Here is a 24,412-nt window from a genome sequence, read left to right on the forward strand (position 1 = left end):
TCTTAGCTGCAAAGTAAACGCGATTAACGTTCCGTTCTCAAGGAACGATCGATTTAATTTTATTTATTTATTGAAGAAGTAAATTTATTGAAGAAGTAAATTTAAAAATAATATTTGCAACATGATCGCTTGTTTTATCTTTCAATTTACCAAGTTGATCAATGTGGCTTGTGACAGGCTCAAATGATAAATAGACTCACCTAGTGGAGGAACCTGCTGCCGCGGGTATAACGGGAGCTGCTGTAGGGGACGTGGGGGAGCCTGACGGGTTTTTTTGATCGTCGTCAGAAGATTCGAAGGATGTTTGACCACCGTGCCTCAAAGGTAGTCCCAGCGATAATCTCCTCGAGGTAGTGCTTCCACTGCAAATAAAATTAAAAGAACAACTCTTTCGTGTCTTGAGAAAGGGAAATTCCTTTATCATTGGTCGAAGCAATTTAATCGTTTCAGCCTCTGTAGGCAATCTGAATCGTTTATGCCGCGAGTATGAAACTTCATTAGCACATTTGTATCTTCACAGAAAAATTTTTCGAACGTTTGATTTAAAAGCTGATGGCATTGAGTTGTTCGGAAAATTCGTAACGAAACTTGAAAGAATCAAAGGTAATTCATTTCCATACAGAATCAATTTCACCGAATAGTACATAACATATTAATTTATCAAATACTTTCACCAATTTCTCTTTGAAAATCTGTTCGTTTTTTTTTTTTATCAAAAAAGCTACGAGCTCTTCAATCAACCTAATATAACATAATAATTCATTTTTGCGACACGTTTCAATGTGTTTCAATTCCATATTTCACTATTCCAATACATTTTTACAAAGACCGCAAAAGCTTTGTATGCTTTTTGACAAGCTAGAACAGTAAAAATATTAGATACGAACATAAACAACCCGGTTTGACCATAAAAGCCGTGAAAACACTCAACGTTAATACCGTACCTCGATGATGGAATCGTCGAGGCGGAGGACGAGGGCTCCTTGTCTTTGGTGGTGCGATTCCCGTATTTGTTCTTCAAGTATCGTGCCCACGAACTCAAAGCTGCGCCATCCTTCTCTGTGCCAACCCTATCACGCTCCGGACTCGGTTCTCTCGACTTTAAGGCGTGAGTACTCCGACTTCTGGCCAGTTCAGATCCGGCTCCGTACTTGGCAGCCAAGTAAGCGTTCGGCGACTGGGTCGTCGGAGAGGGTGGCTCTTCGTCGAGGTCGAGGTCATCTCCGCCGAAGTTGTGCGAGCTTCTGGACCGAGCCAGCCGTTGTCTTCTCTCTTTCAACGCGGCGTACCGTGACCTCGTCGACAACGGCGAATCGACCTCCGTGTCCGCGTCTCGTTCGCGTTCTCTCTCCCGTTCTCTTTCCCTTTCGCGTTCTCGTTCGCGTTCTCGCTCTCTTTCGCGCTCCCGTTCTCGTTCCCGGCTCGCCATCATCGCCGCCTGGCTTCTGCTCTTGTTCAGGAACCTGAAACATTGCGGAACGAAGGTTGGCTCGTTCAGATCGAACTTGTTAATCGAGAAGCCTGTTGTTACTCGGTGGATTAAAATGGGACAAAACATCGATTGGCCATCGATAAGTATCTATGTCAAAGGTTATCGATCCATTGGGAACATATACAGTGGCTCGCGATAGTATTCGAACACCTGCAGAAATCTCTTGTGAATGACAGTGACAGAAGTACTATCGTACAGTAAGGAACGTTTCCTGTATTGTTAAATATATCCAAGTATGTGTAACTGTACAGTGTGCAGAGACACGTGTAACATGAAATGGACATAAACTACAGGTAGTTAGATTTATCAGTTTAAAGTTTCTCACTGTATACTATTATGTTGTAGAAAACATTTGGAAATTTCAAAGTCGCTTGGTTATGATTATGATTATGAGTATGATTATATTGGTAGGGTTTGAAACTAATCCGAAAATGTACATAGAAGCTGCAACATAGTTGTAATAATGCGAGCATATATAGGTCCAAAACGCAGAAGTTTCATCATACTCGTCGATGAATGTTATTTGTCGTTTCCCGATATTCTACGTTTTTACTGATTTTTAATTCCTCTGTTAATAATTGGCAAAATTTTGACGTAAAATACTTACGCGACGTAATGACATCCTTCGAGGAAAATGTAAAATACGAAACGACATTACTTACAAAACTCACGAACCTCATAATTTTTTACTGAATCCCTGTATGTTTGTAGCAAATATCTTGCAACTTCTATTTACATTTTTACATTGGTTTCAAATATGACAAATACAATCGTGACGCTCGCGTGTCATTGCAGTGGAAGTGAAATTTCAAAATGTTCCATACAACATATAGAGTGTGTACATAAAAGTTTGCTACGCTAAATGTTCAAATACTTTCGTGAGCCACCGTACGAGTTACAAGCGACCGATTCCGTACTTCGTTCAGTTCACGGATATTCGCGCAGACATCAACAGCTTCTTTGGTTATTTGAAGAGCAGAAAACTGAAGCTTGAGTCGTCCAAGTGTTGGAGCTGTTAACTTGCAGTTATAGCTATATATTTAGTAACACGTACGTCAGAATGAAATACGTTTGATGGATGATGCAGTTCGTGACGTGTTTCGTCCCCTGGAACCGAGTGTCGCGATCTCGAAGCGATAGTTTCGCATTCTGCCAGCTTATCTTCTAATCATGCTGGTATTCATTGATAACCATACGTACGTCCTATTCTCGTGATATATCGCGTTACATTTTCTCACTATTATATCAGTCCAAGTGTTAGTTACCATTCTATCGTGGGATCCATGGCAATTAGTCACAACGTGGTATAAATCTGACGTGTAATCAGCCGTGTATCCATGGTGTACAGAGTAGTGAAAACGGATGCATATCTGCTGTGTTATATATCAATCTGTAGCACGCTATTTGATATGTCAGTTCTTTATCATATCCCTCATAAATTGTGTAAAGTGGCGAGTAAACAAGAACCATGTATCGTCGGAAGCAATTTTATTCCGGAGGAAGTAGACCTTTTCCTTTCAATTATCGATTTCCTTTTTCTTTTTTTTTTTTTTTGATCATCCGCTAAAATTCGCCGTTACGTTCCAATTCGAGATCAAGCGATTAATTCGCGTGTTTTTAGCAGTAACAGAATGAAAGAGTCGAGCTACGAGTGCCGAATGCGTGCAACAAGGAATTTCTAATTTCCTATTAATTGGATATTCGTTCGTTGCATCTCCTATTTTAATTTATAGAAGCATTTATTTTCCATTTGAATTATTTTTCATCTAACACGCGTTTCTCCGAGACACGTTCTTTTTCGATCAGCTCTTGGCCACGATAAACATTCCTCTTTTGATATATACGTGGTAAATATGTATGACAGAGAAGTTACCGCAAACAGTAATCGTAAAATTTTAAGACCACTTCTAACCTACATTTTTCTGCTTTCCTCGTGCAAACTTTGAACAGCGCCGATGTTTCAGTCGCCATCGAATTTTCGAACGTTCTGGTTCATCGTGTTTTCGGGCCAGAGAAAATGTTTCAACCAGCTCGTAACGTTCAAACACCTTAAACGCTACATCTCGGTGGTTCGGCAGTTTCCACGACGTTTTTTTTTTTTGTACCGTTCGCTTTAAAATCTCGAGATGATTCTCGAGCTACCGCGTTTAGTGAACGCCAAACGCTAAAACGTATTGGAATAACATCCGTGTTTCCAGTCAAGTAGACTACAGACCGATATAGATCCACTGACTATCCGAGCTGTAGGATATTTAAAGTAACAAACGGGTTATATTTAAACCCTTTACGGCATACCTCGGCACTTTCCGTATCGTGCATAATGCGGTCACATTAGTTTCTTACGTAATATTTCGCGTGTTCTCGCGTTGACATTCGTGAATTTCGAATTCGATGTTACTTAATGGTCCATAAAGTTCATCGTTATTAGGGAAGCTCGAATGGAAATCACTTAACCGCTTTGTAACCGCGAACGAGATATCGCACGATGAAATATTATTCATGTAGCGTCAAGGATGAAATATCTCACGTGTCTGTTTTTTCAATATTTATAGGTAAAATCAAGTGAGCCTTTTTTTCCTACACGTATAACACGCCCTTCATTCAACGTTGCACATTTATTCATATTTCGTGAACAAATATTTTTATCAAAATATCGAAAATATTTTCCGTGACAGAGAATCAGGTTCATAAAAAAAAAAATTCAGAATATCGTTCTCCTACCATAGTGTGATAAATACCATAGTTGTATTGAAAAGCTGCCACCTATCCGTCCAAGACGTTGATTCATCGATTTCTAATTTACAACTTAATAAAATTTTTAATCATTTTTCATCGTTACACGAACGACGCTATATCGCGAGATATCTGGCGCGTGATTGCAAACAGGTTAATCAGATTCGAAGAAGCGGTATCAGGTCCAAATTGTCGTTGTTAAATTATTAAAACCTCGATTAATCTATCTACGTTGCAAACGATAGCTTCGCTTGTTCGATAATTTGTTTGGAACAAGCCTTGTATCGTTTTTTAAACCATCCAATACTAAGTTTTTCAATGTCGACAACGAACATGTATGATACCTTGATCGTAGCGAGCCTCTTACACGTGGATCGATTTTTACCTTCTCCTCGGAACTACATTTTCGTCGAGTAAGCTGTAAATTCGTGGTATGAGCATGCGTGCATCTTGATGTGGTGCAACAGAGTTCGAGGGAGGTCTTAAATATAAAGGAAAGCTGAGCGCCTTCGTGGAAATTTCTCGCTAGGGGCTGGGGGCGGGGGGTGGTGCGTGTAAACGAGTAACGAGAGGATTTCACATGATTCTGAGACGAGAACGTTCAATCTGTTAGTGCAATAAATAAAGATGCATTTTTCTTCTTCTTTTTTTATTCTCTACGCTTGTTACGTATTTTCTGAAGGAATGACAACAAAGTATACGAATAAGAAGATACGATAAGAAAGATACTTGGGAAACTGAGGTGACAAGAAACGATAAATACAATTTTAAGAAAAAACAAGCAACAGAGACGCGTGAAAGATACGAGTAATAACAACGAACAGACAGTATAGAGATTTACAGGCGGGATACGACATTTCTCTGTTTCGTTGTTCTGTTATATGCTTATCTAAACTGAGGACATGTTGACAGGGAAATAAATAATACGAGTTATCACAAAGAAATGCAGTTTATTTACCACACCAACAAACTGACGCAAGTCTATTCACTAGGAAAAAGAGTACAAAAAGTTTCAATGATATGAAAATGATCACGGGTTAACGGGAATGGCTTGTCACGCGTTAGGCTATGGTTACAGTGGATGCGTAGTCGGACGAATTGACGTTCCGACGAATTCGACACGTTAAATATGTATCAAATATATATACACAGATTTTTATGGATATGTGCGTCGCAGTCGTTAGATGTTTCGTTCGTGAGAAAGCCAGTTCGTTGGAATACGTAACCACTGCAATCGTAATAGTCTTACGCGTCACATTTCGTCTCGCGACGTGCCATTAGCGCGGCCGTGTTCTCAATGGGAACGATTTCAAAAGCGTTTATTTCAGCGTGGACTTAAGCTGCACTGTAGGAGGACGGTTTCTTTAACTGCGCTGAACTACGCTTAGTTTTGCCGACTAGAGCGGTGTTTCTTAATTTTTCTTCCGCGTCTACGAAGCTACGTTTATTGAGCAATGCGGGGATTAATAGTCGCGGGTGATCAACGTAGGAACAAAAAGTTACACTTACGATCGTACGTACGATTATCACAATATATAAAATGCAAGTTTTTTACCATACAATAAATACTCGATTGAGGTCTAATCGGTTATATTATGCATACTCTGTTCGTTCGTTTTTTGTTTCGAATGTCTGTGATCCGACGTGAATGAATGGTCGATGATATCGATTGAAAGACGTTAGAAGACGCCAGATCCCGGGCAGCAGTTTCGCGAAAAGAGGCGACAAATAGCCAGCGCTCGAGTTCAGACGAAACACAGGTAAACGAATGGTTCGCCGAGCAAGAGTCCGAGGAATTCCATTCTTTCTACGTTCGACACCTTCCTTTGCGATCTCTGTTTCTCTTTTACGGTTTAAAACAAACGTTCCACGAGGCCGGCGTTCCTTCCTGCCGCGAAGGAAACACGAAGAACGAGAGGGAATCGAAGCGAACGAACGCAAGGATAAAAATAACGAACGAAGAAACTGCTGCGTCGTATCTTGCAATCGAGACAGTCTCGTCTGTATCCGTGAGAGTAGTCTTTGCAGTCTTTTACTACTAACACCGACGAACAACGACAAAAAGAAGGCGTGAACGTAAATACGGTGAGAAATGGGCAAAGAGGTGTATAGTAGACAGGTTACAGGAACAGATTGATTAGAACGCTGTAACACAGTACGGACACACAGAAAACGGTGGTTACCATTTGCATCGGTATAGTGATATCGACACCAGGCGTGTCCTCGTGCTCGTTGCAAGTCTCGGTCTCTTTGGATTGGGTAGCGTTCGCGACTAATGCACCGTTCTCAATGTTAGATCTCGCTACGAGGTCGGTCGTTTGGGAACGAATCGTGCTCGTCTCGTCCATGCTTCCGCCCTCGATATTTTTCCCCGTAGACGAGTTGTTCACCTTGTTTAGAATCACCCAACCGTTCTCGTCGACGTTGTCGGCCACGATCGAATCTTTGCCACTTTCAGATTTTTTCTCGTTCACCGTGGTCGACGTCGGTGTTGACGCGTCATCGTCATTCATTCTCTCATCCTCGATACTCGCTACATTCTTCGACGCCTCTGTCGTATCGGTCTCAGTTCGGATCATAGAATTTTCCACGGGTGAAGTGGCTCTGTCAGATTCAGTCTCGGATTCGTCCGACACTAGCCAACCGTTCTTGCCAATGCTACTTTGTCTATACGCTCGACTTCTCGATAAACTTTCAGACGATTCGGATACGTTTAACGCGTTCTCGTTTTCAGTCCTTTCGTTATCCTCCTTGTCGATCGTATCGCTATCCAGAACGTTACTTTTCTCGTCGTTCGAGGATGATTCATTGTCGGTGTTTTCGTTGTTTATGCCCGAGTCATTGCGATCGATCGACTTGAAACCTTTCGTGATTCTACGAGGTTTTTCTGCCTGCAGATCCTGATCAGTAATCACCCATCCGTTGTCGTCGAACAATTCCTCGATACTTTTGTCATCGAGTATCGAGGAGCTTCGCCGCTTCGTGCTTCTATCGTCGTATCGTTCCAGAACGGTGTAACTATTTTCGGAATGAGAGTTGGACGGTACGCTTAATACGGTAGTCTGGTCGTCGGTCTCCGAACTGTTCGATTCATCCTCACTATTGGTATCGTTCAGGTGTTGGATATCCGAGGCTCGACCTTGCTCCGGGTTTTCAGTCTTTTTATTCATTATGTTACTATTCTCGTCTCTGGATTCTTTGTCTTCTTCCTCGTCTCTTTCAGAGTCGCTGTCAGTGGCGCTCTCGGTGCCGCTCTCGGATTCGCTCTCCGAACTCGATTCCACGTTGTTGGATTTATCGCTCGATCCATTCGCGTATTTCCTTCCGTCACCGTTGATGGCCGTCTCTCGCGAGGTTTCCAGGGATCCATTGGAACTCGCAGTCTTATCTGGCTGGTATCCATTATCTCGAATTGTAGCTGGTTGAGCGAGCGACGCTCGTCGGTCGGTCCAAGCGGATAACGAAGAGTTCACGTCGTTCCCCGAACGACCTTCCATTAACGCGTCTTCGTTGACCTCGCTGCGGTTCTCTACTCGACTATCGTTACCGTTACCTTCGAGACTTTTGAATCTAGTGGCGGAGGAGGAGGAGGATGAGGTGATCGTTTCGTCGGTGTCCGTACTATCGTCCGGTATATAGGTTCGTTTGTTCGACTGCGGTTTAACCATCGATCCGTCTGCACCGACAATATCGTAATCCGCGTTCTTAGCCGCGATTTCGTAATCCTCGACACGATCGGTGTTTGACGGTTCATCGTGTTCGTCACTAAACGTCCTAAAACGATTACGGTCGTGGGGGTTATTGGAATTAGAACTGGCCTGATGATTCTGACCGTGATCTACGTGTGCTACGAACCTGCTGGTGTAGCCGGCCGGCGTCGTCGCGGCGCCGCCCGTCGGCGTCGTGGTCGTCGTAGTTGTCGGGCTCGTCACCGAATGCGCGGGACTTCCTCTCGGCGACGAATACCTGAGACACGAGTTGACATCGCTCGATATTCTAGTTCAATTTTCCTTTAACGCTTGTCACCGCGCGTTTCCCCGAATTATCAGTACGTTTCGTCAATCTGCTTGTACCGATCTCTAACCGACTTTACGATGGTATTCTCTACGTGTACATCATCGTTTAAACATCGCTAGCAATTTCTGACCGATTCTCGAAGCTTTACGGCTCGAGAGTTCGTCGCGAGATATCGTCCGAAAGATTATTGTTAAACAGTTCGAAGTTACGATCGATTCTCCTATCGACGTCGTTTGCTACGATAAAACTTTTGGTACACCGTTCGACCACGCTATTTATTGATTTTTCACTCTTTCAAATTAAGTCGCATCACCGTCGTTATTTATTAAGATAGAGAAACAAGTCGAAAGATATAAATTGATCCCCGGATACACGCGGTGAACCCCTCGTTTGCATTGCTTTTTGCAAAATTTGATCCCGCGATGGACGCAAAAAATCACCCTGTTAGAGCTTCTCGTTTAATTTACGAGATCGTTTAATTTAAATAAAGATTCGTACTCGTAGATTCGATTAACTGTATCATAAACTGTTTCATTATCATTCTTCCTCTATAACGTAGGCGTTGGAAATATATTTTTCGTTCAGTAGAATCTTAATTATCGGAGCATCGACCAACGAAACAATGAACAAATTGGAACGTCTGAGAATGGTCCCTTGAATAACAAAAGCAAACACGAAGTAAATCGCTACATTTTTATTCGAAACTTTCTGCTCTCGTTTGATGTTAACGTTTGTAAAAATAGTTGAAAATAAACGAGTTTCTCCCATACGAAAATAGCGTTATTCGTTTGCTTAAACAACGTGAGATTAGTTTGAATAATCAAGGTTCTACTGCGCCTTCAAACACGATCTTCGAATTTTTAATTCCAAAGAATAATTACAAATTGAATTTATGTCTATCTTTCTCTATTTATATGCTCGCCACGTACGTATACACGTCGATCGATGGATTCTCGCACGATGTTACTTGTTAATAGAAACAAGAAACCCTCGAATTAGAATTTTCGGCAGAAAATATACTTGCCTGGTCGTAGGAGAGTCTTCCTTGCTACCTCGTCTAGCTTCTGCGCTTCGAGCGAGCAGAGGCCCGATATCTGTCCTCGCCATCGCGGATTCGCTTCTCTGACGATCCTGTGCAGTGGTCGAGGGTGTTGTCGAGGTCGTCGTGCCCGACGGATGTGCATCGGTTTCCGATTCCTCCTCGGTCTCGGATTCCGTCTCCTCCGAGGAACTACTAGTTTCCTCGTCGTCCTCCTCCTCTTCCTCCTTCTTCTTTATGGCCGTTTCCTCTCGCGCCGCTGGGGGTGGTTGCGTGGGTGGCGGTGGGGCTGCACGGTTACCTACAGAGATATGTGAAAATCCGGTACACGTTCAAATAAATATCAAACGGTCTTCCGCGTTTCGCTTTCCAGGCGAAATTACGTTTTCGAGAAACGTCGTTTGGATCGGACGTGGATTCGTTAATGGCGCCCGTGGTATAATCATAATGATCTTAAGATTTGGGTCGTTAAACGTTCATCTGTGAAATAACCGGTTCTAGGATATTTCACGGTAATCCTTACGTCGATACCGGAAATTTTCGACGTTGCCCGATGATAATGGCCGTTGATCAACGACGATGAAGAAGTTATCACGATGAATTTCTGATATTATCAAATTTGCGAGTGAGCATTACATTTATAATTAATTAAACCCAAGTATATGAAAGTTCGTATCTCCTAGCAGCGCTTTCATATGAAAATGAAACGCGTAGCACCTGATAAAATCGACGTTTCGTTGAGAGATAAGGATATGCGCAAATACCTTTTGCAAATATCTTTGCATACGCTCAAGAATATAAAATATAATATTGCTCTTCTATCTCTATCGAATTTTAAAATTGTTTCCTCGTAACCAGATTGTCAGTTTAATTTATCTCGCTCGTCCCCTGTAGCGTTCAAATATACACGATCTACTTGAAGTCGGAAATCACTTGCCGGGAAGATAAATAATTTTAAACGAGAACACACAGAAAGGTATTGACATGAGAGTTAGAAGAAGGATCGATGTCCAATTTAGACGCGTTTCGCGTTGATTCGCGTAACGGTATGGCCGTTAAAGTAGAAACTTACCTGCGCCTAAAAAACGGCTCTGAAAGGATCGCGAAGTGGGAGAGGCGTTGGCGGTGTCTTTGGCAGTCGGTGGTGTGCCGCTGTGCGGGGACGAGATCGTAGATGTTGCGTTCGACGTCGGTGCTCTCGACAAGTATTTCTGCTTCATTTCCTCGGCGGTGAATGGTGCACCCGTGCTGCGGATTCCTGATCCTCCTGAGCTCTCGGAGCCCGTGCTCGAGTCTGATGAAGCGCTTCTCGTCGCAGGAGTGTGGGTATCCGTGGAAGTTCTCCTACGAGCAACGATATTTCAATTAACGACTTCCTGTAGTCAGTAAACTCGGTAGAGTAGCGAGCATTCGTACGTAATTTGTACCGATGACATTAGTTTACATCGCAGCTCTCTTTGTTCGATCTCGTATAACGCAATCATCCGCCTACGATTCATCCATTCTGTGGTTGCGTGTATTCCAAAATCCTATTCCAGATCACGGTATAAACTGCTGCATAAACGATCAACAGCGGATCATAGGTGCGGAATTGTTCAATTCGGGATTCTATTGACCGACACTACCGCCATTCATTTTCAATCATTTTCTCATCTCTTCCTACGTTCGTTAATTTAAAATTACTTTCGCTATGTCGATAGGAATCTCTTTTATTTTAGAAGCATTTTCAAGAATATATTACGCTGACCTTTCGTTCGTCAGTTTAAACTGCGAGGCATGCTGGGCAAGCAAAGTATAATTCAAGAGTTAAAAAAGACCAATATTTGAGAAAAAACGAAAATCAAGAAAGGAGACTCTAATTTGCTACTTGAACCTTCAGAAATGAACGCTATCAAATTACGTTCTAAATATCGAAATTATTTATCGTCGTTTTAAATAGTTCTTCAGTTATCACATTTCGTACAAAGTAAAGTGATAAGAAGAATAATGGTTTCCGGAATAAAAGTGTCTCATTAATACTGTCACACACACACACACATAATTCACCAATTACAGGGTAATACTACGTTATGAGATTGAGTAGAAGCCGCCTCTGGAACTTGGAATATTCCATCGAACCGATTGGTTTCTATCGGGTGGGCATAAATCAGCCTGTCCGACTAGATACGCGCCTCTACTACTGGAACGCGCGCAGACCGAGATCCTGGTGACTTAATGTTATGGGCGAATTCGATCGAGTTGTATATTTTACTATCAATCACAGGTATCTGAATTGTCTCAGCGAGCTTATTGTATTAACAAATCGGACAGGTGCAGGGATTACTTTAGCCAAAACGAAGCATAATTTTAAATACGAACCTCGCGGGCATCGGTCTTCGTGCAGGTTCTTCCGGTTCTCGTTCAGACTGTTCCCTTGGAGGTGGATGAACAGGTGTAGGTGTGGATACTGGTTGTCGTTCTTCCAGCGTTTCAGTCGCAGGTGTGGCCGCCGTTTTGTTCTGCTTTTTAATCCTAGAAATCTCGTCATCCTCGCTGGTTTGTCTCGCCATCGCTGTCGGCACTTTTCTGACTTGGACCTACGCGATAAAAAGAATATATTTAACGAGTACATTACGATAACTTGGTGGAAATTTCCTGCTAAACGGCTTAACATCTTTTCTCATATTCCATTGTTTTAACAAATTTTTTAAACATTCCATTATTCCTTTCTCCTGTTTTCCTGTATGAGCCAAGTCTGAGGATAAATTACTCGTTGGTGATTAGGTGCTTACGGACAAGTCGAGATCTTTTCACGTTGACCGTGTGATTCGTCACACGCGTGGACGATGCATTAAAATGCTAACCTTGATTGATGTGTGGTAATGGGACAAAGAGAGAGGATTTGTCGCATAGTGGACACGAGAGAAACAGATTAACCTTTTTTCTTGATGAGCAAAATATATTCGTGTATTCATATGTTTCATTTGTATTATAATAGAATTTCGTACAAAAATATACAACGGCCAACTACAAACTAAATTTATTCACTCGTGTCTCGTATTATTTACATATTTATGAATCGAGATCAAGTATACATTTCATATTGCGGCACGCTTCTGTTTTCCGGCGTGAAATATTCAATTACTTTAAATTCAAGATTTATTCCCTTTTCGTGTCCATAGAGACAGCGATACGTTTTCCTGCGAGTCGTGTGTATCGGCACTATACACATATAGATCGAACGATCAAAAATTTAGTTCCCGTTGAATCGCATCCAAGCGATATAACGCGGGATTTCGAAGCTACTTTCGCCGAGCTTGCCCATCGAACCGTCTCTTACGATCCATTCGCGTATATCGCCTGTCATAATATGGGAATCCGTGTGAAAATTCTATACTGTGGCGTCACTGTCCAAACTAAATACGATCGTACGAATTGGACGAACTGAGAAATTCAATCGAGTCAACGATTTAATTTAGAAATGGTTTTCACATGTATCGTAACGATAGTTTTCGTTGTTCGAGAAGACGAAGATCTCGACTATTGATCAGGCAGATATATGCTTTACGTTGTCGTGGTCGAATCGAATTGATCGTTCGAAATATACGATCTCAGTGGTATAATTGTAAACACGATAATTTCATTTGGCGCCGGCTGTTGTTTTCTTTAGTCGAGAAAGCTACGGGAACGTTGAGAATATTACGAGAGGTGGGAGTCGACCAGGAAATCGATAACCACCGTTAAAACTGCACAAACTGAACGGCATCGGCTAAACAGAGGTTCGCTTTTTCGAATTAAATTCAACGATTCGCGTGCGATATACTGTAGTTACAAGCTAAATTCCCTGCATAGTTTTTCTTTCTATCGAAAACAAGCGAGACAAAAAAGCTACTGAGTATTTTATTGAAGTAACTCGTGGAAGAGTTTCGTAGCGTTGAAATAACCGTGGTCGGAATTAAAGGGGTGAAATTGCTATTCATTAACCTGAGGTTTTGGTGGTTGAGGTTGTTGAGCAGGATGTGACACCGGTTCCTCCTTCTTTCTTTTTCCGGCTCTCTCGTATTCTTGAAGCTTCTTCATAATACGCGGCGAGTCTGTGAGTCGAAAAATCCCGGAAAGTGGCCCGCGTGCCGCGTCTTCTGTGTCCAGGACACGTTCACGAAGTCCCGAGGGCTCCTGTGGCGTCGACGTAAACCTCACGGTCGACCTCGAGTCGCCATCCGAATCGTCCCCGTCCCGGTGTCGCATAAATCGACTTCTGTATCTCGATTTGTTCCTCGGCACTTCGTATTCTGGTGCATCGTACCTGTCGCAACAATAATTCCATTATTTCCTCGTCGGTGTTTGCGAATATTAGATTGCAAAAATTCTAGACGAATGATATTACAAATTTCGATTTTCACGTCTTGGATTAATTTTATAAATTAGGGCCAAGAGAATGGAAGATTTTTTCGTTGGTATTTTCGAACGTTAGATCTGGAAGATTCTAGGCGGACGATATTAAAAATTTTAATTCTAATTTCTCGAATTAATTCTACAAATTTGGAGCAAGACAGCGGAAGAAAATGCTAGACAGTTAATACTACAAACGTAATACGATATATGGAATTAATTTCGTTAACTAAACTTCATTGAATTCCTTCGAATATTAAATTTGAAAGATTCTACATGGACGATATTGAAAATTTGATTTCCAATGTTTGAAATGAATTCCACGAATTAGGGACAAGACGATGGAAGAAGATGGAGATATCCCAATACTATTCGGCCTGTCATGAACAATTCCGCTGGAACGTCCACTCTAATCGAACTAAGATCATCTGACAATAAAGCGTCTCTGCATTGTGATCGGCCATCGTCTGTCCTAGCAATTTCGAGTGACACGTGTCGCAGATACGTCGCACAACTAACGAATAGCAATTTTGTAAGTGCACGCTTTAACGATCCCATCGAAATCGAAGCGGCGAAAAAAAAAGAAGCACAAGGATGGACGTAAAAACAGGAGGATGAGATTAAAATTTAACGCGACTCTGTTCCTCTTTCCGCTATAATTCATCTTTCGTTTCACTAGTTGCAGGGACAACGATATTCACTTTTAACGATTAATTTCTTCGAATGGAATTCGAGGCACGGATGAAAACGCTACATTTCCTTGCTCGCGATTTTCTGGAACTGGGTTATCTGCTTTTCAAGGCAGTGCACAGTAATAGATTCATCGGGTTTATCCAAGTGTTGCTTAATTATCGCTTCGCAGACACAGGGATGGCTTCGTATAATGAGAGAAGATCAGCAAGGAGAACGATCGTGTACGGTGTTGATAATTGATCTCGTTCAAATGTGCTGCGCCTTGTTCATCTGGCGCAATCTCTTGCACGTTCGAAACGCGAGATATTAATTTCTATTTATGAAGGCTTCTGGACGGGAAATTAAACAATATCGAACTTGAAATTCGACTTTAGCAAATTTTATTCAACGTTTATTTAAATAGATTCGTTCGTTTCGGAGCTCTCTCGCGTAATCGAATTGATGTTATTAATAGAGTTTCACAAGTTACAAATCGCAAGTTGTAAATAACGAGCCTGGTGATAAAACAAATGAAGTTATACGATGATAAAATTGTTTTTACAATTTCACAAATTACCGTTCGTTATTCTGTTCGATGTAAAATTCTAAAATTAGAAAAGAACAGTTTATGGCCAATAATTCGTAACTTTTGTCGATTCATCGTATCATTAGTTGGTAAATTATCGTGTAAGAGGACCCTAATATGAAATATTTCTGTTCCGCGAGCAACTGATATGTCTATTGTCAGTTGGAAACGCGTTTTCTCGAAACGTTTGTACAATTTTGCCTTGATGGGAACGTTGACAACCGATAAAAGTAATTTCCAGTTACTCTCACGCTACTGTGAAATACAACATCGAATATCAAATATTCAACTACTATTATTCAAGTCTCTGTATTGAAATTGCAACTTTAAATCGTCGATGCTTGTAGACTGCGTAAAGTCCCTTCGAGCGCGAGTAAAATTCAGTCGTTCTCCGAGCTAGCTGGTAAAACAAATAAATGCCGACTAGTCGCTGTAATAAATTTCGGTGCACGAACCAGGCTGACGAATTTGCATGCTACAGCTTCATATAACTACCCTCGATTATCAGTCAGAAAACTACCGAATTAGCGACAATAGACATGCAACGAGAACGTCGTTAATTGCAGTTTCTTGCAGCCGTATCGAGGACACGGTACGCTATAGCGTTCGTAGGTTGCACGTTTCCGTTAATTAATTGTTATTTGCACATTTAGCATAGAAAACTTTTACGTACATATACTACATGTTATATAAAACATTTTGATATTTAATTGTCACTGACTGTAGTCAGACACGACTGTCGTGATTATATCGACAAAGTTTGAAACTGATTTGAATACGTGTGAAAGTTACAAGATGTTCACTACAAATGTATGTTTATACAAAAATTAGACAGGGATTGTCTCGCTGAATATCGAGACTCATTACTATGATAGATAACTGGACTGTTAAAATATTTTTCTCATGTTGGCGAATTATAGTCTTGCGCTAAATATCTTGTAACTTCTATATACATTTTCAAATTTATTTCCAACTTCACCGACGTGATCCCAACAGTCGCATATACTACATATTATAAAAAACATTTTGATATTTAATTGTCACTGACTGTAGTCAGACACGACTGTCGTGATTATATCGACAAAGTTTGAAACCGATTTGAATACCTGTGAAAGTTACAAGATGTCCACTGCAATTGTATGTTTATTAAAAAATTAGTCAGAGATGATCCCGCTGAATATCGAGTCTTATCACTACGGTGGATAACTGGACTGTTAACATATTTTTCTCATGTTGGCGAATTATAGTCTTGCGCTAAATATCTTGTAACTTCTATATACATTTTCAAATTTATTTCCAACTTCACCGACGTGATCCCAACTGTCAGATACCGTCGCGGTGCTAACAAAATTTCAAAATGCTGCGTATAACACAAATAATGTACTCGTAAAAGTCTCCTACTCACCTTCGCGAGTTTCTATATATCAAGAGGACTTTTTATTTACATCTTGACTAGGTGGGTTATTAGACCGGCCGGTGTGCGTATTACACGAAACGACCGGTAATTAAACTCGACCATGCCTATTTCGGCTTCGAGGAAGTTGTTGCCCGGCCCACGCCAGGAAAAAGATACAGCCAGTGGAGCCTCGTGTATTTATAACATTTGCTAGAATAGATATGTGGGACATCCTGAAAAATGTATGCCCACCACGGATGCCGTTTGGCAATACTCCAAAGTAATCTGCGTCCACGGTCAAACACGTTTTTACCGGTCAGCTAGTTACCAACGAAATGTCTCTTTTTCTCTTGCCGTCGTCATTTTCTCGGAGAGATACGTCCTTTCGTCGGACTGGCAGACACAGTTTCTCCATTCAAAGATACTTCTTTGCTGCACAGTGTGCCGCATTGTTCCCTTCGAAACACTCGAAGATCGTTGTAAAATCATTTGCCACGCATTCCCGAGTCAAGTTTCCTCTGTCTTGACGAGATAAACGTTACCACTTCGGTTGCAAAACGTATCGCCAACTACTTTATAAACAGTAGACCCGACTCGTATTCTAACGCGCGAAGCAACCATAACCTGCGCAATACATTTCCCCTTGATCTCTAAGAATATTCGCACAAATTCTATCTATCTCCCTCGGTTTATTTCTTCTATGTTTTCTTTTTCTAATCCGAGCATCGTGACAGGAAAAAGAAGAATAAGGATAAGAGATACGCCGGCGAAAAAAGCATCACTTTTCTCGCCGGTGTATGGTTCTCTATTTAGAAAAATCGAACGCCATTATGCAAAGAAGGTGAACCGTTTTACGGCCGGCCTATTAGTTAGCAGATAGTCGAATTTTTTGCCACGGAAAGACGAACGAACGATAAATAAACGTTGGAGGAAAAAGTAGAAGGGATAATTACTCGTATTCGGGCACGTATCGATTTCTCGCCAGTCGCTCTTCCTCTTGCTGCCGGTATTGCGAAGCCAGACGATGGTCGCTTTTGCTTCTCATGAGACCCGGTGATCCTCCGGGAGGTGCTAGACTGCTCGAGCTACCCAGCAATCCTCCGCTTCCGGTTTCTGGCTTGATATTCAGTTCGCCGTAACCGGCTACATGGAGGACCAGTTGGTTCGGATCGTGCGCCATTACAAAACGCACTCGCCGACTGTAATCCCCGGCTTCGTACTCGAAGTTCCTGCAACCAGGATCGTAAATTAGTCCGGGCTGTAACGAAATTTTTGCCTTTCTTGCCGAGTTACATTATTACGAGTCAGCTACAGGTTCCCGGGATTTAGTAAAAAGTTTCGTTTAACGAGGGCAACTTTCAGGAATTCTTTTCGACTTGGCGTGAGCACCGATCCGCTGCCAAGCAAATTTTTGTTAGACGGTTAGTTAATTCTCGCGGAAGTTGAATATTTGTTCCTGGGGAAAGACAAATAGGATTTTTATATCTCAGGGACATAGTACGTTTTAGGGAGTGGCTTTTGTATTTTCAAATCTCTTATCCCTTTCGAGGAAGTTGATAATATGGTTAAATTTGGAGAAATGATAAAACATAAATTTAGCTTAACTCCTTTGCGTTTTTGAAATATTTTCTACGTCCCTTGACACGTTTTAATTAAAACGATAAATCAGACTCCTTTCGAAATAGGTTTATCGTAGCGTCGTGGTTAAATTTAGAAAATTAATGAAATACGAATTTAGTTTAATTCTGCTGCGTTTATTCCAAGTATTTTCCATCGCAATCCGTTTTCTGACTTTCCGTTTTCAATAAATTTCCGATATTCCGGGAAAATACGAGAAGACTACCCTCGACGCGCACGATTTCTCCTTTCAATTCTATGCTTCTTCTTTTCTTATATTATTAAAGGCAAGAATAAAATTGGAACAGAGAAATCCGAAGACTATAACACGGTTAAATTAATTATTAAGTTAGAAAGTAATTATTTACGCCATCTTTTCGCTATAAATAAACTTGTTTGTTCAACTATTTCGTTACCCGAGAAGTTAACAGAATTAACGAAAAGTGTTAAAGTTCTGAGAGTGTCTCGAACTTTCCCAGCCTTTGCATTTTATACGAAAAAGCTGATCTCTTGTTTGTGCCCTTGTTCGGCTCATACTTATCACGGTATCAAGGAGAGCTTTTAAATATTTCGCGGAGTTTCTTACGCGCGTCTCTCGTCCCTCCTATTCGGTAATCTTTTCTCCGCGAGAATAATAACCGCAACGGGCGAAAACAGGGAACACTGTTTGAAACTAAAAGGTGGTTAGTATGCTGCCGTGTCGCGTACGAAGTGGAAGGGTAAGCAGAATTTCGACAAGTTCGGAAGATGAAAGGTTCCATTTACATTATGCGCCGCGGAAGATCGAGTGTAAAAGTTATCTGGAGCCGTTGTGCATCTTGTTTCAGGTGCATGTCCATGTTTCGCCGTGGAAAAAGTTTCATGGAATATCGGAGAAGCAATTTGGAAAAAAAGGAGGCGTACAAACGTGCCACGTGCTTTCCATAAAATTGCAACGCAACTTTCATTATTTTTCGACCGCGGTGTCTGACTAGTGCAGGAATATTCTCCTTGGAGAATAATACTCTCGAAAGAAACCAGCTGATTAAATTGGATGATTAATTACGTTCTATCGGTGATCCGTGTCGTGATATTTCATTGTTTACAGTAAATTTGTAAATTGTCTTGTAGAAACGAACACGTTAAAAACGCGGATCACGCAAGGAAATATCTGAATCACATTTCTCGTTCTTCGTACGCGAACGCGCTTTTTTACCAAATGTTGTTGTCGAGTTCTCTTGAAATATATTTACGTCGAAAATATCGATTTCATATTTTAGATATTAGGCGCGCCGTTATTTCTTTTTTTCACGAAACTTGACACGTTTGTCATCTACTGCTAGACGACAATACGTTTGAATCGAATGCAAATGGTTCCTCTTTTTGACTACGTCATATTGAAATACGTGTATCCTTTTGCTCGTGATATTTTCATATTTCCCCCTGTAATCTTCAAATGGAACGAATTTTGTTACGCAGTGAAACGTTAAAAGGTTATTTTTAATGTATAGAGTCTTCAAAGAGTTCAGCTACTTTCTACGTTGCATTTCACTTCATATTCTCTACGTTAGCTTCCTCTACTCGCTACATCCACCGGCAAACTAATAAATACTTGGCCATTCACGATCTCGCAGCTGGCGAGTTAAAAAATTGCCGTATATCGCGTGAAAATGTCAAACACGCGCGCTGCAGATTAAACACTGAATGAAGAAAAATTAAGAGGTGGGAACGCAGATAAAAAGAAAAAAAGGATGATTTATCATTTCATTGTCTGAATTATGTTTCACGGACCGCGTATGTAACCATGGGTTTTATTTCGTGAAAATTTATGGCAGAGGAACGCGTGTACGTGGCTGCAGGCATCGTGCGTCAAACGTACCGGTTATCTACAAAACGCACGGCTCGGCGTAAAATTTGTTGCTTCTTAATTGAACGTTGAGCGAAATGATACAGCGCGAACTTTTCGCGATGGAAGAAAACGAAAAACGTGGTAGTCGTAATTTAAGGGATCGTGGCCTGGTTTGACGATAAACTTGACGCTCGATAAAGCACGAAAAACGAAATACGCGTCTAGCAGATTGCCTTTTCGTGGATCAAATTTAAGGTACTTTATATTTCAAGGGGATCGTTATTCTCCGCAGAGTCCACAATGAATTTTCATGGGATCCAGGTCGTTTCTAGATTCTAACGACGCTTATAAACGATAGGAAACGAATTCCAAAGATTCTGGTCCTGTAAAATCCAAAATACTCCCGTCGTTCGATTCCCTTTAATGTCACTTCCCTCGTGTCACTTGTACACCGATGAAATACAATTAAAACGCAACCGTGACGCGATTCGAACTAAATTCGTGTTTCGTTAGTTCTCTGTACTTAATTATATTGCATTCCAGTCCCGTTGGTTGCGAGTACCCTTAAAGGAAACTCTGCTTCTTTGATTCAACGAATTTTAATCTGAATTTCCGTGAGGCGTACTACGTGTTCCATAAATCCGGCGCATGCTTTTACAACTAAACAGACATTGCGAGGAATTTCCTTTTCGTAGTACAAGCCATAAGGGCTTCCATCTGGTTCAAGGGTGGCTCGTTAAGGAAATACGAGAGATTAAATATCTTCGGTTTAGGGAGGAGGCCAAAGGAATCGAAATTTCCGCAAGAAAATATGAAGATCGATATTAGCAGGAAGGAAACTAGTGGCTGATTCTACGATATTTTCTAATTGTATGGATCTCGAGAGAGGTCTGTGGCAAAAGAGGAAGAAAAAGAGAAGAAAGGAAATTAGATTAAAGGCGATGAGACGAACCTGATGAATTCCACCGTACGCAGGAAAAGCTCTTTTGTATCGAGGAGTTCGGAATCGTCCCATGGCACGTTTTCATTGATGTGAGCCTCCGCCAAATCGCAGTTGCTCTGGATATTCGCGATTTCCAATTCCAGATTCTCTTTGAGCTGAATCAAGCCTCTGAGCTCTGTGCCCAGGTATCGATCGACCTCGTTACGCAGATGTTCCGTGCGGTCTTTCAAAGCCTTGCTCAGCCTCCGATAAATCTCGTCCACCTCTTCCGCGACCGAGGCACAGTTTGTTTGTAGTCCCAATGTGTTTTTCTCTACCAAAGCCAGCGCGTCCTGCAACCTGTGCAGCCCCCTGCGTATCTGTAAACAGAATTTTTATCGAATCGATGGAATCGTCGGAAAAAGACAAAATCTTGCGCTCTCAATTTCTAGAAATTATTTCCTTCTCCAGAGATTTTCGGATATTTGAAAAGCCCTGCTTACGATGGAGCTGTGTTTAAAATGCGAGTATTCGTGCTTATATTATTTAGTGGATATTATATTATTTCCAATATTATAGATCCGACTATTTAAGATATTTGGAATACTATGTATATTAATTGGAACTTTATATTAGTTGGAATATTATATATTCGACACGCCGTAGATTTGGGTAATTAAAGTGTTTGAAATATTTGGAATGGTAACCTTCTCGATACGAAGTTCAACCGTCGCGTAGCGTATTGATAGCCTCGAGTCACAGCGATTGCGTAGCGTATTGTTGATTTTAGTCGTCGCTCGGTCGTGCGGATGCGTGTATCGAGTACGATCGACGCTCGTAACGAACAGGTAAAATATTTCTAGCATTATAGATTTCAATATTTATGATATTTGCGTTATTAAACGCTGGAGATATTATACACATACGTTTAGCTTCTTTGAAAAATTATTCCTTTTTGACTCGATTTTGAAATATTTTGAAACTTGCGTCTCTTTATCACGAAATATCGAGATATTCGTATATTTGGAATATTTGAAATATTATATTATGATACATATATATTATATATATGGTGATTTTTGAGAAGCTAACTCTATGGCGAAGATGTCCAATGGAAATCATCTCCATTTCTCACTGTCGTGATTTTCCACTGACCGTCACATGGGGTGCGTTCTGTCTCACGTTCCCCTTAGACGCTGAATTCGCATCGCAGAGGAGAGTGCGTTTGTTTTGAATACATTAGGAGCGGGTAAATATACCGGCCGGTTATTTTTGCATTGCACATACATAGCACGTATTTGTACGTACGCGGTTATGTTGACCTGAATTCGCGGTATTCATCCCGATCGAATCTAGTTGCTTGGTACGCAACTCCATTTCAATATTTCCGGGTCTATCTAAAATTTCAAAACCACCTCACTCGACATAATCACGCCGAAACCGCAATTTCACTGGGTTGTTCGAGAAGTCGGGGAGGATTTCGGTGCTCCTCGTCGAAACGACTATTGTTACGCGAACAATGTTTAATGTTTAAATTTGTTGTGTCATGAACGCACACTCCGGTTGATAGAATATTTATGGGGAATTAAGTAAACACGAAAGGTTACTGGAACATCAAAAATTATCATCAAAATCTTTAAAAATCGTTATCTGATCCGAGACATCAAATAACCTCGTAATCGTAATCTTGAAAATAGTGAAATCAGTTTATTCTTGTTTCGAACATTGTTGTTTGTATTTAAAATTCGCCCCGATATTTACGAACGAATATGTACGAGCGCGAGAATTTGCTTCGCGATTGTTCATCCATCATGACTCGTATAACCTAAGTCATCGTCGATTTGAAACATGTAGCCGTGTAATTCTTTCTAAAAATCCTTGAAACCTACAAGATATGCCTTCAAGCACACCTGCCATATTTTCAAATATCCGCTTGCAAACATCAATCAACATGTCTCCGACTATTGAAAGCGTTTAAATTAAAAATGGAGTAAGCAACGGATTGAAACGCTTGTTACGTCGTGTCTCGTGGACAGGGAGTAACCTAGTTTTTTTTTTTCTGTTTCAGGAATTTCCCGTTGAATTTCGTGGCAGATTTCCTGACGCTGCATAATGAATATCGCGCCAATCACGGTTCCTCTCCATTAGAAATCGATGATAAGGTATACAAGGATCTGCTCTTATTTCATCCGGAAATATTCTTCACGCGGCGCGCTCGTTTACAAGGTTCTATGAAATATTGAACGCGGCCGTTTCTCAAAGAACTGCCGCTGTACATTTTTATTAACGCGATAACATCGCGATCCTTAGTCAATTTCCATGACGTTGAGATTTAAGACGGCAAGAATAGAATTTAAGGCATTGCAGCGAGATTTTACGTTTACGAAATGAAAATGCTTTTCAAGTTGAACGAGCGGGCGCAGGAATGGGCGGACACAATAGCGAAAAAAGACGTTCTCGAGTATAGATCGGATCCTGATTATGGCGAAAACATATACCGAAGTTTCTGGAGGGACTTCCCTTATGAGATTAAACCGAAAGATCCGCTGGAAATGTGGTTGGTATTTTAAAGTTGCTATTTTAACTTATATAATTCAATCAGTTTACGGAGTATCGCGAAGATGTTCGAACATTTCTAGAAACTTTTTGCGGATATTTTACGTGTATTATAGAAAAGTTCTTAAAACGAGGCTCATGATTATATTAGCGAGATTCGAAAACAATCTGAATAAGATATTTAGCAGAAATACATATTTCCCAGAGATCATAAATATGTATAACTTTTAATTCCGTGATTTTAGAGTTTTTTAAGGGACAACCCAGTTAATAGATTAAATTTAAATGTAAAATACAACTTGAACTAAAAATTCCATTAAAATTTCGTATCATTTTTCAAAATATAATTTAACGAACGTTTATGCACGTTAAATAGAAATTTTACATTCGAGCCGAAAATTTCGCGAGGTTTAATTTTCTTGAATTTCTATTAACGTACATTCGTTATGGCAATTGAATTCACATTTGAAAGAAATAGCGAGTAATCGAGTGGATTTTTAATTGGTCCTTAGGTACGCAGAGGGTAACTATTTCAAATATGGTGTGTGCGATGTAAAAGATTTGCAATCTGTGCGTCATTTCACTCAACTAATTTGGAAGAATACGGAATCGATAGGTCTCGGATTGGCCAACGATGACAGCGGCAAATTTTACTTCGTTTGCATTTATTATCCCCCGGGCAATGTTGCCGGCGAATTCGTGGAAAACGTGTTACCACCCACTCAGGTACGTTGTTAACGCGTCCATTTCATACGTATAATTATGATGATTTCACTTAGCTGTTGTAACTTACAAATTCCATTCGTTGCCCCTCTCTCTCTATTCTTTTTCTAACAATTTATCGTACGGAATTTTGCGAATTCGCTGAGATGGGAGAGGAAACAGATGGAAATGGGAATCGCCGGTGAAATCAGTGCGCGTCGTTAACCGATATAAAAGCGACTGAAAGTCACGCGGTGAAAAACGTATGACTCGGCACGTTTTTCCAACGACTAGGTAAAATCGAGTCGCGTATGCCGAGTGGATGTTTGATCGGCTGGGGTGATCCTGAATTTCCGAATTTCGGCTGTGAATGTGAATAGAATGTGAAAAGAGAGAGAAAGGAAAATAGGGCAGGAAGGGAAGAAACGACAGAAACAGGGGAACGTGGGGAACGTAAGGAAGGACGAGGTGAGTGGGAGAG

General features: G+C 41.0%; 2 protein-coding genes across 8 annotated transcripts in view; one reads left to right on the forward strand and one right to left on the reverse strand.

The window, feature by feature from the left end:
* LOC117231774 (RING finger protein nhl-1) overlaps positions 1–24,412 on the reverse strand; it is a 56,860-nt gene that overhangs the window by 2,949 nt on the left and 29,499 nt on the right. For 3 of the 7 annotated variants that reach the window (XR_004493017.1, XR_004493018.1, XR_004493019.1), the window contains 10 exons: positions 20,704–21,053; positions 17,260–17,535; positions 13,245–13,566; positions 11,640–11,857; positions 10,354–10,625; positions 9,267–9,582; positions 8,081–8,191; positions 6,409–7,999; positions 945–1,463; positions 278–362 (listed from right to left, as the gene is read on the reverse strand). Coding sequence is in view for 4 of the 7 variants with exons in the window: in XM_033490504.1 (XP_033346395.1) it covers positions 6,346–7,999; positions 8,081–8,191; positions 9,267–9,582; positions 10,354–10,625; positions 11,640–11,857; positions 13,245–13,566; positions 17,260–17,535; positions 20,704–21,053 (3,519 nt within the window). In the remaining 3 variants the exon portion in view is untranslated. Of the gene's footprint in view, positions 1–200; positions 363–944; positions 1,464–5,656; positions 8,000–8,080; positions 8,192–9,266; positions 9,583–10,353; positions 10,626–11,639; positions 11,858–13,244; positions 13,567–17,259; positions 17,536–20,703; positions 21,054–24,412 lie in introns of those variants that run through there. The other 4 variants (XM_033490506.1, XM_033490505.1, XM_033490507.1 and 1 more) reach the window with 3 other exon arrangements.
* Positions 22,473–24,412, forward strand: part of LOC117231776 (troponin T, skeletal muscle-like) — a 52,084-nt gene continuing 50,144 nt past the window's right edge. The window contains exons 1-4 of the mRNA XM_033490516.1: positions 22,473–22,663; positions 22,742–22,835; positions 23,079–23,230; positions 23,742–23,955. Coding sequence (XP_033346407.1) covers positions 22,659–22,663; positions 22,742–22,835; positions 23,079–23,230; positions 23,742–23,955 — 465 coding nt within the window. The 5' untranslated portion in view covers positions 22,473–22,658. The remainder of the gene's footprint in view (positions 22,664–22,741; positions 22,836–23,078; positions 23,231–23,741; positions 23,956–24,412) is intronic.

This window comes from Bombus vosnesenskii, unplaced genomic scaffold, assembly GCF_011952255.1.
Source record: "Bombus vosnesenskii isolate JDL3184/JDL3185 unplaced genomic scaffold, Bvos_JDL3184-5_v1.1 scf7180000013273, whole genome shotgun sequence".
NCBI lineage: Eukaryota > Metazoa > Arthropoda > Insecta > Hymenoptera > Apidae > Bombus > Bombus vosnesenskii.